General features: G+C 33.6%; 1 protein-coding gene across 1 annotated transcript; it reads left to right on the top strand.

The window, feature by feature from the left end:
* Positions 1–4,329: 4,329 nt before the first annotated feature.
* Positions 4,330–9,180, top strand: LOC130648040 (protein decapentaplegic-like). The gene is made up of 5 exons (XM_057454060.1): positions 4,330–4,588; positions 4,757–4,790; positions 5,395–5,488; positions 5,596–5,641; positions 6,516–9,180. The coding sequence occupies exons 1-5, from the start codon at positions 4,330–4,332 to the stop codon at positions 7,304–7,306; spliced, it is 1,224 nt and encodes a 407-aa protein (XP_057310043.1). The 3' UTR covers positions 7,307–9,180.
* The last annotated feature ends 4,140 nt before the right edge of the window (positions 9,181–13,320 follow it).

Raw genomic sequence — 13,320 nt, 5'->3', positions numbered from 1 at the left:
TGTGCTCACAAAGGCGATCAAATGCAATTCACAGCTCCAAACAAAATACATCATTTTCCCCTTACAATGCTGTAGTTGAGAATTAACGGAAAGTAGTTAATTACTTAACTACCGAAGTTAGTACGCCGGCTATGAAAAAAATATATAATTATTTCTTTGTGTAAAATTTTGAATGGAATATTTACAGTTTTTTACAAATGTATAGCATTATTGTTAATCCCACAAAAAATTTTCTTGTCGCAAACTTAATAAACACTAATAATATTGCATATCTAAAAGCATTAACAAACTCTCTGTTTGTTGTAGAGTACAAAACTTACAGTAAGACAGGTAATATGGGATAGGAGTTGAGAGCATGAGTATTTTAAGGAAATTCAGAAATATATAACAATAACAACGTCTGCAATTGCATATAATCCAAATCACACTGATTGTTAAGCATAAATGTTTTTCTATAGGTCTTAGTATTTTTTTGAAATCAAAACACAGAAGAATTTAATTTAACTAAAGAACAACGAAACGGTTTGTAATACGTTGTGAACTGCATTCACCCTTGTTTTACGCTTAAAAATACGCAGCTGTAATCTGTAGATGGACTTTAAAAGCAAGTGAGACTAAAATTCGATTGTTTGATCACTTTGTGGCCAATTATGCACAAAGTTTGTCTTTCCTGTTTAAATGGCCACTGATCTCAAGAATCATTAATAATTCATAAGTGTACACCATTGTTTTATCGATGCTTTCTTAACAGGTTTTATATTTTTTGTAATGGTGTTAGCGATTATTGTTAGTGAACAACGTCGTAAACACTTCACAAACATCAACTTTTCTCATGATACTCGCTTCTTAATCAGTGTTTAAAGATTCTCTTTTCAGCTTATCTTCATGCGTACTCCAACATGAAGCAACAAAGGTAATGTGAGTATTTTACGAGCTGTTTGTTTTTTAAATACTATTGTTGTATTGTTTTCAAACAGGGGCTTTTTTATTGTTGCCATTCAAAATTGTTTGCAATGTTATATTACCATATCGGTATCTGAGTTTTAGTACAAAATTGCTCATACCTTGTGCTAAAAAATGACCGACCTGCCTCACTTAGGCGAAATCTCGCCATTTTCTAAAAACTTTATAAAAGATAGATGTATGCATATAAGAAACAACCAAGCCCGCTTTGCTGAAATCTCAGTTGTTTTTACCGAGATCCAGGCAAGGTGGAATGCACCCTCGTCCCCATGGTTTTTTACCTTTTTGATACGATAGATGACGTCAAAAATACCCTGGTATCATTGGCCGGATTTTGAAACATAATTGGCTTTCACATTTCCGCATATTTATGATGATTTTTTTCTTTAGTCAGCCCTTTTTTAGATTAATAATAAACGAAGTCGTAATCAATCAGTTTTGTAAACCAAAGCTAGCAAAATTTATGAAATACGTTTTGGTGTTACTTTGTTAGATTTATTAAAATATAACTGACTCGGTTTTGGTGCTGTGTTGAAGTTTGAAAAAGAAAATTAGACTGCTAATATAATAAAAGAACAGACCTGTGTTTGTAGCTCTAGCTAAGCTAGCTAAAACAAGATTGTTAATATGCTTAGCACGGAAGTTAATGAAAAACCTTCTTCAAACGTGCTGATAACAGCTATCTTTATGTATTTTAGCTTGGTATTTTAGCTGCATTTAGCTAGCTATTAGCCGGCTCAACCTTTTTTAACATTTGCAAATTTAGATAGAATTAGAGACTTTATGCCTTTGTAAAATGCAATAGCAACATATTTAATTTCTTTAAAATCAGATGCATAAAAACAAATCTTACAAAAATATTTATGGGGACCCTTTTTCAAAAATTTATTACATATTTACTTAAATTACTGAATTTATTCAAGAAAAAGAAAAAAAAGGGATCTTAGCGTGTCTGAGAAATCTATGAATTCAGTAATACCTCAACCGTATTCATGTAGAGGCGTGTAAAACCCACCCACTTAGAACTTGAAAAGACGCTGATTTCAAAAGTTATCCTAAACTCTCCTGAAATGTACAGATTTTTTTAAAAATAAAGGTTTTCTTCCCAAATCTGAAAAAATTTTGACATATGGTTACTTTTTATATACGTTAGTTTTTTATATTGTTTATTTTAAATCACCACAGCTTGTAGTTGTTGTCGCCTGCAAACACTTATCTTTTGTAAGAAAATACAGAGTCTGTGTATTCCTTCATTTTTACAAGTGCAAGTTTTTCGTCTCAAATCTCCTTAATTTTGTTAACAAAAGCTTCTCAAAAGTGACAAAAATCTCCTCAAATAAGTCCTCAAATCTTCTCAAATTTTGTTTTTTAAAAAAAAAAGTGTGAACCCTGACCAATCAAGCATGACACATATATCTGACAATTTCAATCATGAAAATTGCTCATAATGTTTTTGGTACATGTATCTTTGTCAAAGTTGATATACTATCAAAAATCGTTTATCAGTGTCCTCGAAAACTACCAAATTCACAAACTCCGAAACTAAAAATATTTTTTAACTCAAATTTACCAAACCAACATAAAAACAAGATTTTATAGGTCACTTTACTGGGCACCTTAACATCTAATTTCCACTTTAAGACAATTTTTTAATGGTATAAAATGGACAGGAATAGAACAAAAAAAATTCTACTTGTATCCATTTCATAATATTGCTCAATTTTATACAGAAAGTAAACACACTTTTCGCAATCCTCACAAAATGAAACAACCTAATTGGCTAAACAATTCTCTACTTGTGTTTTTCGCACACAACGCAAAGAACAAGTTAAACTCGTTCCTACTTTGCTCAGAACAGAATAGACAATTTTTTGTTCACGTGACAAAAACATTGCATGCTGATAAATTTTTCTGTGCCTTTCCTTTCAGTACTTATATTTATACTTGTATTCAGAAAAAAGAAGTTTGTTAAACAAGAGTAGAACTTTTTATCTTCGCAAAAAATTAGTTCTCGTGAAAATTTAAAAGTATCTCAAACATTAGTTCTTGCAGAAAGTAACTCTCCAAAACATCGCTTAATGGTTCTGCTGTTTTACCTAAGAGAATGTCAGAATCCCAAAGGCAAGCTCTTATGATATCTGAAGCTGTCTGCACATATATCCTTTTCATTAATTCTTTGTTTTATTTCATGGTTCAAAACGCCACAAAAATAAAAACTTTTTTCATAAATTTGATGTGAAACATTACAATGAACTATCTAAGTTTTCAGAAAGTAGCAAACTAGCTAAACTATAGTAAAGTATTATGTGACCTGCTCATAAAACAGTACTTCTTTTTTTAAAACTTGAAAGACGCTTATTCCAGGTACCAAGATAATTTTTCTTGCATATTATAGTCGTGAGACAATACTTTTACTGGAACATAAATGTTGTCATCATGCGTGATGCAAAAGCAGGTGCCACATTTTTTATATTTGTCCACTGGAAGTTAGTTCGATTGTTTAAAAGCGAATTGAGATTTGCAAATTCGGACCACTAACTAAATATTTCTTTCAGATAATTTCAGTTATAAATTCAATTATTGGCGTTTTTAGACATGCAAGCATTCCAAATGTTGTTTCATAACGCTCTTTATAACTTGTTTGTTCATATTTACTTTTATTATTAATTTTATTCCTGTATTTGGTATAAAATACAATACATTTTGCAAAAGTGTCCGCAAGCTAAAACAGGAATACTTTTTTTTAATGTTTTCATACCAAACCCGACATTTTTATGGCAAATTGTACATATACTATGGCGAATAAATTATCGATGTGGAATGTAAACCATCGCATTATAGAACTCACCAGTCTGCATCAGGAATTTCTCCGCTGCCGCATGAGAAATTACTAAAAACGTGAATATTTATGTTTGTTTCGGAAGTATTTTGATTTATTTTGGGGTCAATTTTCCGACAAAAACGATAAACTGACCCAGCGAATCAAAATAATTCTACCATTTCATACAGTTCCTTTTTAATACATGATATATTTTATGTATCCATTTAAAATTGTTTGAGAACAGATTCGACAGGTGGCAAAACTTACCTAATTATTTAGTACTATTTATATATATTATTTCTTATAAGCTATTAAAAGAATTAGAAGAAGTGCAATAGAATACGTACTTATGTCCGTATTTTTTTGCACTTTCAGTATTGATTCCGTTCTTATAAATTAAATGTGTACTTTTTTAAGATTCTGTCTTGGACAAATGACGATGTCTGCCTTATATGAAAGTTATATAAAGAGAAAACTTGTTTTTACAATTTGTGTAACTTCTTTTTAGACAATAAAGCTAAAGAGGAATTCCTGTGATATCCGAAATGGCCTTTTTGTTTATTACCAGCTCACTACTTGCATTTATGTGTATTATTATTAACAAAACGATCGCATCCTTTCCAGACACTCAGCAGCAGTATGTTGGCCATAATGAATTATACACCCCAGCCATTACTCAGCGTGATAAAACTCAAGAACGGGTTACCTCGTTAAGTGTGTACTTGAAAGGGATCTATCAAGATCCAAATTACGAGCTGAATGGAGCAAATGAAATCACAGCTCTTCTTCCTATTCCTTTTACGAGTAAGTGGCATTCTGTTGTTATGTGTTTTCTTTCCAGTCATACTGCAAAGCGCTGTAAGAGTGCTAATTTAGCCAGCACAATTTGATGTCTCCCTTTTTTTGTTAATCGTGGTGATTGTTCGAAAGCGCAAAGCAGAGAATAACATAAGTATCTGTTTAAAATTTTAGAAATGCTGTCATCAACCCGTCCTCCCCGAAACGGGTAGGATGACCCACTTGGATGACAGGCTTGGGGAATTGACCCAATTTCCTATTTACAGACATCGCAAAAGTTACCAACATCACCATACTGTTTCCAAATTTAATTGGACTTAAGTTATAAGTGCATTGTAATGTCTTCATTATTTTAAATTAAGCTGTTGACATTCATTTTTTTTTCAAATTCAAAAGAAAATGAACACATATACTTTGCCTGTTACAGACAGGCAGAGAGGCAAACAGAGAGACAGATTAAAGTAGCCTGTTAACATGAGGTGATTAATCGCCAAAATATTACGTGAGAATATGTTTAAATTGCAATTAGATCTTTTATTCTTTAATCAGCGTTAAAACAACAAAAATACAGTTTAAGTAACTACACAGCTGTTTGTATATTGATGCAGTTTTCACTTGTCCCTGCACGATTGCATGTTACTGGCAATTTTTCATTTTAACACGCTATGTGTGTAGTTGTGGAATTTTTAAATCATATTATGTTTGAAATTGATCTCATAGATAATGTTCTTTTCGCTTGACATTCGTTTATCAATTTTTGTTTCTTTTACTACGATAAGCTAGTCATTTCTGTTCCGTTGTCCTTTTCTAAGCCTGGTTATCTCTGATCACACACAAACGACTGCAGTTGGTCATAGAAAAAGTTGTGTACCAATATCTAGGAGTGATTCATCCATTTTCCGCCAAGTATTTTAGTCAATGCTTCCTCTAATAGTTGCATAAATAATGATATTATTTTAATAATATTATTCACACTTTCTTTGAAGCTGTGTATCAAACTTACCATTCCTTAGAAAACAAATGGCAAACCAATTCAGCACTTTAATGAAACCTTGAACGGTAACGCTAAAATCTTTGCCTGCAAGTCTTCACTGGTACCCAGGCTGCGTTGTATGAAAGTTGATGCAACCTTCTTCTTAGGGCTTGTTGCTTTATCTGATATTTGGGCAAATAGTGTCATGTTTTCCTCCACTTCACACGTTTTCATAATATATATGTACATAGATAACATTTTGACTTTGCTATCGAGCAGCAATAGTAAAGTCAATCATGACTGCCTGCATTTTGTAGAATACTTGTGAGCGTTTCATGAGGATCAGTTAAACAACCTGTGTTACGATTCGTTGAGAAAAGAATCAAGGCCATTCTCATTGGCATATCAAAAAACTGAAAAATACCCGGTGCCAGCACTTTAGCCTGGATAGCGACGACGAAAATCAAAAAAAATATTGTTATAAAACAAAAACAAGAAAATACTTGATATTTTAACATAAAAAATAAATAAAAAGAAAAAAGAGGGTTGGTAAAAATATTTTTTAAAGTTTTCAGTCGCCCTCACAACATGATAACAGAAAAAAAGTTTGGTTTTTAAAGAATAACGGGTAAATTTGTATCACAATAACAAGTCGGCAATAATAGCAACAACTCACGCTAATATAATTTAAAGACAAGTAATTCTTCCGTTGAAAAGAGATTTTTCCCAGTTAATAAGTAAGTTTTCCTTTATACAACATCAATACAATCACAACATAACTCCAGTTAATTAAAAAAGCTGTTGCCTTTCATTCCTCTTTGTGGCCTTGTTCCTTATCATTCAACTTGGAACAGTTTGGTGAAGCTGGAGACATTTTATGCAAAATAAAACATCCATAGCATCAGCATTATGATATATTTCAACTTTGTTTAATATATCTAAATTTTATTTTATATTTAGGACGACCAACCTATAGTGATCCAGAAGGTGTTATTTCTTTTAAAATAATGGAATCTGTCGAAAATAAAAGAATAATCAAATCCGCTCTTAGAGTTTTTGTAAATTCTGAAGAGGCGAAAACAACCAATGACAGGTTTAAATTATTGGTATCGCAAATACAGAGAGGAGCTTGTCCTAAATTGATAGGCAGCTTAAGCATCTATACAACGCACTCCAAGTGGCATGAAGTTGATACAACAATCTCCGCCTTAGCATGGCAACAAGATCCGTCTGAAAATGACGGTCTATTAATTGAGTGTAAAACGCTAAAAGGGAAAAAGAAAACCTTGAGTGACTGTGGTATCAATCTGAATGGTTTGGACGAACATCTACCACTTTTAACTTTATTCCTCTACAGTGACTCTGGTAATCAAATCAATGCAAATGAAATGTTGCCACATGGTGAATTTGGAAAAGATAAAAAGACGCCAAAAAGGTCTACAAGTCTCGCCAATAAAAGAAATGCTCGTAAACTATGCAGGTTGAAAAAATTTCATGTCAGCTTTCAGGAGGATCTTGAGTGGAATGAGTGGATAATAGCACCAACAGGCTACAACTTTAGCATCTGCAGGGGAAAATGTCCTCGTTATAACTCAAATCATGCCGATTATGACAACGTAGCTATCGCTTATGATCAAATACCTTCACCATGTTGTGTCCCAACCAAAATGTCACCTTTGAAAGTATTGTTTCATAATTTTAAAATAATAATTTACTCCAATATGATAGCAGACGAATGTGGTTGCCGGTAGAAATAGTATCAAAATAATATAGTCAATTTAACATGAAGCAAATCATTGGCTGAATCGTTATTGATGAGATTTTTCAATGCAAATCAGATTATAGAAACAAAGGATTGTAAGTTACATAGACATATTGAATCATGTAACAACGTTTGACTGTCCTATAAATTTGGTAATATTTTTTAGTCTTCAGAAAACGTTGCTACACACATAATGAAAAGTCATAATCTTTATGAATGTAATACATTATAGTATTTCTTGCTGTAATGATGAGCGATTAAGTTGGTCAAGATAACTTATTGCTGTAATTGGCTGAATATGAACCACGTGTATTCCCCCTTGTCGTTTCCACTACCTTTTTGCCAAGTATCTTTGCAGGAAACAACATTACAACAACACTACTAACGCGATTTTTAGCATACTCAGCGTGATAAGGCAAAAAGCAAATATGGTGGAATTTAAAATTTTCGCTATTCAAAACTTTTTGCTAACTTGCTAATGAAATCAGAAACCAGGGTTCTAAACTTTATATGGCTAGGTTAGACGTGGATTCGCTTTTCACTAACATTCATTTACATGGAACCATCGATACTTGTGTTGAAACTTTATATGAGGACACTTATATATATGAGGACAAGTTAATAACTTTTGTTCCAGAGGGAATTTTTGCATTCTGTTGGAAGTTTCTGAGAGCTAAATAAAATTTATTTAACATATTTTCCGGTTTTTAGGTGGATCGCCCAAAAAATTGCCAAAAATTGTCCGAAAATCCGGTTTCTTACGATTTTTGGGTAAAACCTGACAAAATCGTGAAATCGGATTAATCACGTGTTCAAATTATGCAAAATGATTCTTCTTCATAAAGCAAAGTTGTATTGCAAGTTTTAAGTTCTAAGGATAATCCTAACAGGAGTTATTAAATTTTTCCCATAGTAAGGATTTCATAGAGATTTTTAGGGGTAGTTTCGAGTAATGGCCAATATCAAAGCCTCTGAAAAGCATGGAACCTAGAAATTAGGCATGTAGGTGTCTAATAGATAAATATTGAAACTCAGTCAGTTTCATAGCCATATAACATAGCAATAAGGAGTTATTAAAAAAAACCGTCAGGGAGGGGGGGCGGAATACGCCCCCTCCCCCGGACCGAAAGGTTAAAGTAAATTAAGGTAAATAACCTGTTCCCATAAACAGGCGAAGTCGCAATGCATTATGGTAGAACAAAACAAAATAAACATGGCTAGGCATAAAAACAGAAAACAATGATTTTGCTATTCTTAATCAACCTGAAAACAGTTTTTCTCAAAAGTTTATACAACATTCTAATACATCTGGACCTTCGGAAGATATTGATATTGATTTTGCCTTAAGAAGTCCGATAAACATACCGAGAAACGAGAAAAATCCAGGGTTAGGGAGTCCTGTTGGTGGCTTCACTTGTTGTGTCCCATTGTGCAACAACAACAACTCAAAGAAAAACAAATACTTGTCGTTTTATGTATTTCCAAAAAATCCTGAGTTACGAAATATATGGCTAGGCAAGATTAGTCTTTAATTTTGTAGCAACTAATGGACACAGAGTATGTTCTGAACACTTTGATTGTGGGAAAAGACTTACATGAATAACATCCTAACAGTTGTTCCAAAGATTGTAAAACCAAAAGTATATAAACCTAGGATTCTAAAAACAGTCTTGGTATTAAAAGAAACCTACCTGAGCCACAAGGAAATGAAAAAGTGCCAGAGCTTACTAATGAAGAACTATTAATGCAAGAGATACAGGAGCTTAAAAGCAAGGTGTCACATTTGGAGTCAATAAGTTCGAAAAAAAAAAAGAACTACAAAATCAAATAAATGAATTATCAGACACTTTGAATAAGACCAAGTTTACATTAGATCGTTTTAAGCACAATAAAGCACATTTTAAATTTTACACAGGATTTGAATCATATGACCTATTTTATGTCGTTGTTGAATACTTACAACCTGCTGCTAGCTCTCTGAATTATTGGGGTTCTAGCACTATTATGAATAAAAAGGATTCAAATCAAATCAAAAAAGGACGTTCGAGAACACTAACAACCAAGGAAGAGTTTTTTATGATTTTAATACGCTTGCGGTGTGCTTTTCCTGTAGAAGACTTAGGAGCGCGATTCAATATGTCAACAAGTGATGCTAGTCGTATTCTTATAACATGGATTGACTTTTTGCATACAAAATTAAGAGCTCTGCCAATATGGGCCTCTAAACAAACCATAATATACACTATGCCAAAAAGTTTCAAGGACTTGTATCCTACAACACGATGTTGACTGTACAGAAATATTTACTGAGATGCCAACATCTTATCGAAGCCAGTCTGCCACGTTTTCAAATTACAAGCATCAAAACACCGCTAAAGGATTAGCTGGGATAGCACCTAGTGGACAAATTACATTTGTCTCAGACTTATACGCTGGAAGATCAAGTGATCGAAAAATAACACAACATTGTGGGATTTTAAAACTACTAGAACCAGGTGATTCCTAATGGCAGACCTATGTTTCAATATTAATGATGACCTCCCAGAAAATGTATCACTCAACATACCACCATTTATGAATGGAAAATCACATTTGTCTTTGACTGAAGAGCTAGAAACCAGACGAATAGCTTCGGTAAGAATTCATGTAGAACGGGCGATTGAACGAATAAAAAACTATCGAATACTTCAATCAATTTTTCAATTGTCGATGGCCCCAGAATTAAACAAGATATGGGTGCAACCACTAATAACAGAACGCTCAGAAGACTAAAACATCTGTGATTTTACATGATATAAAATTTAGTTCTACATAATATTTAGTTGTATATGATATATATATATGTAACACAATATATTAGATGTCTTTACTCAGAAAAAATCTTAGAAGCCAGAAAATCAAAATAGAATGCTGTCAAATTAGGTAACACTTTCTCTTCCCATAATTTCCGGTCGAGCTGAATAGTTTGCACAAATAAACTTTTTTCTGTGTAAACGATAAAATCAAGCTCAGAGAGGTCACAAATACCCATAACGCCTTGAGATTAGTAAAAATATTGATGCTTCAGTTTAAGTTCTGGTTTACCATTTACCATATGCATAAAAAACTTTTTTCGGTGCAACATTCTTCGATGGTAAATAAACGTTTGGAATACGGACATCTTACTTCCATGCCTTTATGTTCAGAAATGATGCCATCTGCACTGGGTAATGGTATCCATTTCAATCGAACGTAATTCCATTGTAGAAATGTTTAAATGCATATCAATAAAAACTTCCTGTGCATCAGATAAAACACTAGTATTCACAAAATCATCCATTTTCTAAAAAAATTTATTTATACATTCTTTCTCCTCAATGTTATTAGCGACACTAACTGCCGGCTTATTTACTTCAGTTACTGATGTCTTAAAAAATTCAAAAGGTTTGAAATCGTTCCCTTCAAGAGTCACTGATAATTGTAAGGCTTGTCCAAGATCATGTAAGTCCTTGCTAAGTTTTCTCATTTTTTCGGTATTAGTTTCGTGTGCGAATAGAGGTGTAGCACAAAACTTGCGCTTCCCAGAAACAACAGGTCCCTTTCTCGAACATTTTTTGTCTTTTTCAGCATCAGCTTTCTCGAAAATTAAATTTAAAAACAGTATTTCTTCATCATTAGCTTTCTCACCAGGTCCATGCCATTGCTGTAAAATATCAGTGCAAGTCTTATCAGAAGGTACACTTTTCACTGCTAATTCTTTATAGTCAATTAATTGATACAAAGCTGCAGCTACATGTTTGCAACACCCTCCTGCTCCCGCTTTGCATGTACATTTTGCATAAAAAATTTCTCCAGTAACTTGGCTTCAATGTGCATAAACAGTATAACGTTTCGTTTCATAGAAGCAGCTACACAACATTTCATAAAAAACATGTTACGTTCACCCACAACGTTATCTTTAACAAAAACTTTTTTAACATAGTTTTCCTTGAATAGTTGGTAGCCAAGAACTTTATGTTTTGTTGCACCCCTTGCTCGATTATCAACAGATATTGTTCCATCAACAAGATATTTATAAAGGTGTGCTTGAGAGATGGCTGGTAAATTTGTCAAATCTTTTGACCAATTTTTTACATTTTCGAGTAAAGAAGATTCCTGATCTACATCCAGCTCCTCGTTTGTTGTTTCTCGAAGAACATGTCTTGGTCCCGTGCTCGAGCTTTGAGAGAAGCTAGGATCAATTTCCATGTTTGAATCATTTAAAAAAATTGGAATATCTTCGTCGTTTTCCATAACTAACTAAATGATTTCCTCCTTTCTATAACAAAACTGGCTTTTGCGACCAACGCTATAGTGTAAAGCTGTGGAGATATATCCCTAACATTGTTTAATTACGGTGAAAAGATCGACCTTGTTCGCAAATATCATTCTCTCCATAGTTAAATACGCACAGTGTTTTGTTTACGTTGTGCATCTCGCCAGACGAAACTTCTTTTACTACAATGACCAGAATGCGTTGCAAACTAGCCGCTTTATGGGACCGGGCTATTATCTCCATAACGTAAATTATCTCTTAAAATACGATCTCGTTTAGTCAACACCTTTGACAAAAGCTTTCCTCGTTGTAGGCTGAGGGTTATTTTTAAATCTAGCTGCAGAATTGGTGACTTTTTCAGATTTAAGGACCGCCCATCAAAAACCATGCGTTCAAATGTCGTTTATGGATTTAAGTGCGATGGCTGCAACGCCATCTATTACGGCAAAACCGTACGACATTTGAAAGTTAGAGTTTGCGGACATATGGCTGTTTCCTCTCTGACTGGAAAAGCCGTCAAAACTCAAAATCCTAGTGCTGTGCTAAAACACGTTATCTACTGCAATAACGTACGGAGTTTTGACAACTTTAGTACACTCTCCACCGCATATACTAATTTCGATCTAGAACTCAAAGAGGGCTTATTAATCCGTAGGGACAAACCTATACTTAATAGAAACATTGCATCAATACCCCTGTGTTTATTTTCTGATAATGCATAACGTTGTCCCTACGGACTTGAGAATGGCCGTCGTACGGCCGAAACGTCGTAAATATATTTCACCTAAAAAAGTTGTTGTTCTTTTTTTCCTTTATTATCATACACTCACCATTATTAACATATTTTTTATTTGTCATTTCTAATTGGAAGGTTTCATGCATGACCTGTTGCAGCCTTAAAACTGACAAAATAAGATATTATTACAATGACTAGTCGGAAGCCCATGAATGTCTACGATAATCTATGATTTAATACTTGCAGCTACGGAAAGTTTAGTATTATAACATAGAATTGTGTATAATTAATGGATAAATCCACGCGAAAACGTGCCTCTCATTTCTTTTTTGCATTTCCTTAGTCCGTAGCGCAATTGAAACATTGCGCAACGATACTGAGGTTACTGTGGTAGCGCAGATACAGACAAAAAACCGGTACTACTAATAAGGACCCTATTCCGTAACCTGTTGATAAATTAACGGGTTTGCGCATCCTTCATATATCGCATTTGATGTTTTTGTAGCACGACTTCTCCCGGCGCAAGAACATAAAAACGACAAGTATAAATAAGGAGTAGCTGTGTACGTTTCATTCGCCATTTGCAACACGCTGTCATCACCTTTACTTGAAGGGATAAAAATATATTGCGTTTGCTGCGTTGTGTGTCCGTTACTTGCGGACAGACAAAAAATACGGTTATTAATAAAAGAATCTTTAACAAAGCGCTACATATTTTCTATTTTGGTTGATGTCTGGATGTTCTTTTATATGTTCCTTCGTGTTAAACAAAAGAAAAGAAAACAGACAGTTTATGTCCCTCATTAACTGTAAACTGCAAGGATCTGCGAAAGGTCACAAAGAAGGTAAATATGTTCAACAAATCCTGTGGGTATAGGACTGTGGGATAACGCTACTGAAGGTATTGCTATAATTTCTAAGGGGGTTGCAGAACAATAATAAACGTTCCACAAGATAAAAGTAAATTAAAAAG

The sequence above is a fragment of the Hydractinia symbiolongicarpus genome, chromosome 6 (assembly GCF_029227915.1).
Source record: "Hydractinia symbiolongicarpus strain clone_291-10 chromosome 6, HSymV2.1, whole genome shotgun sequence".
Lineage (NCBI taxonomy): Eukaryota > Metazoa > Cnidaria > Hydrozoa > Anthoathecata > Hydractiniidae > Hydractinia > Hydractinia symbiolongicarpus.
This window is presented reverse-complemented; position numbering and strand designations above follow the sequence as displayed.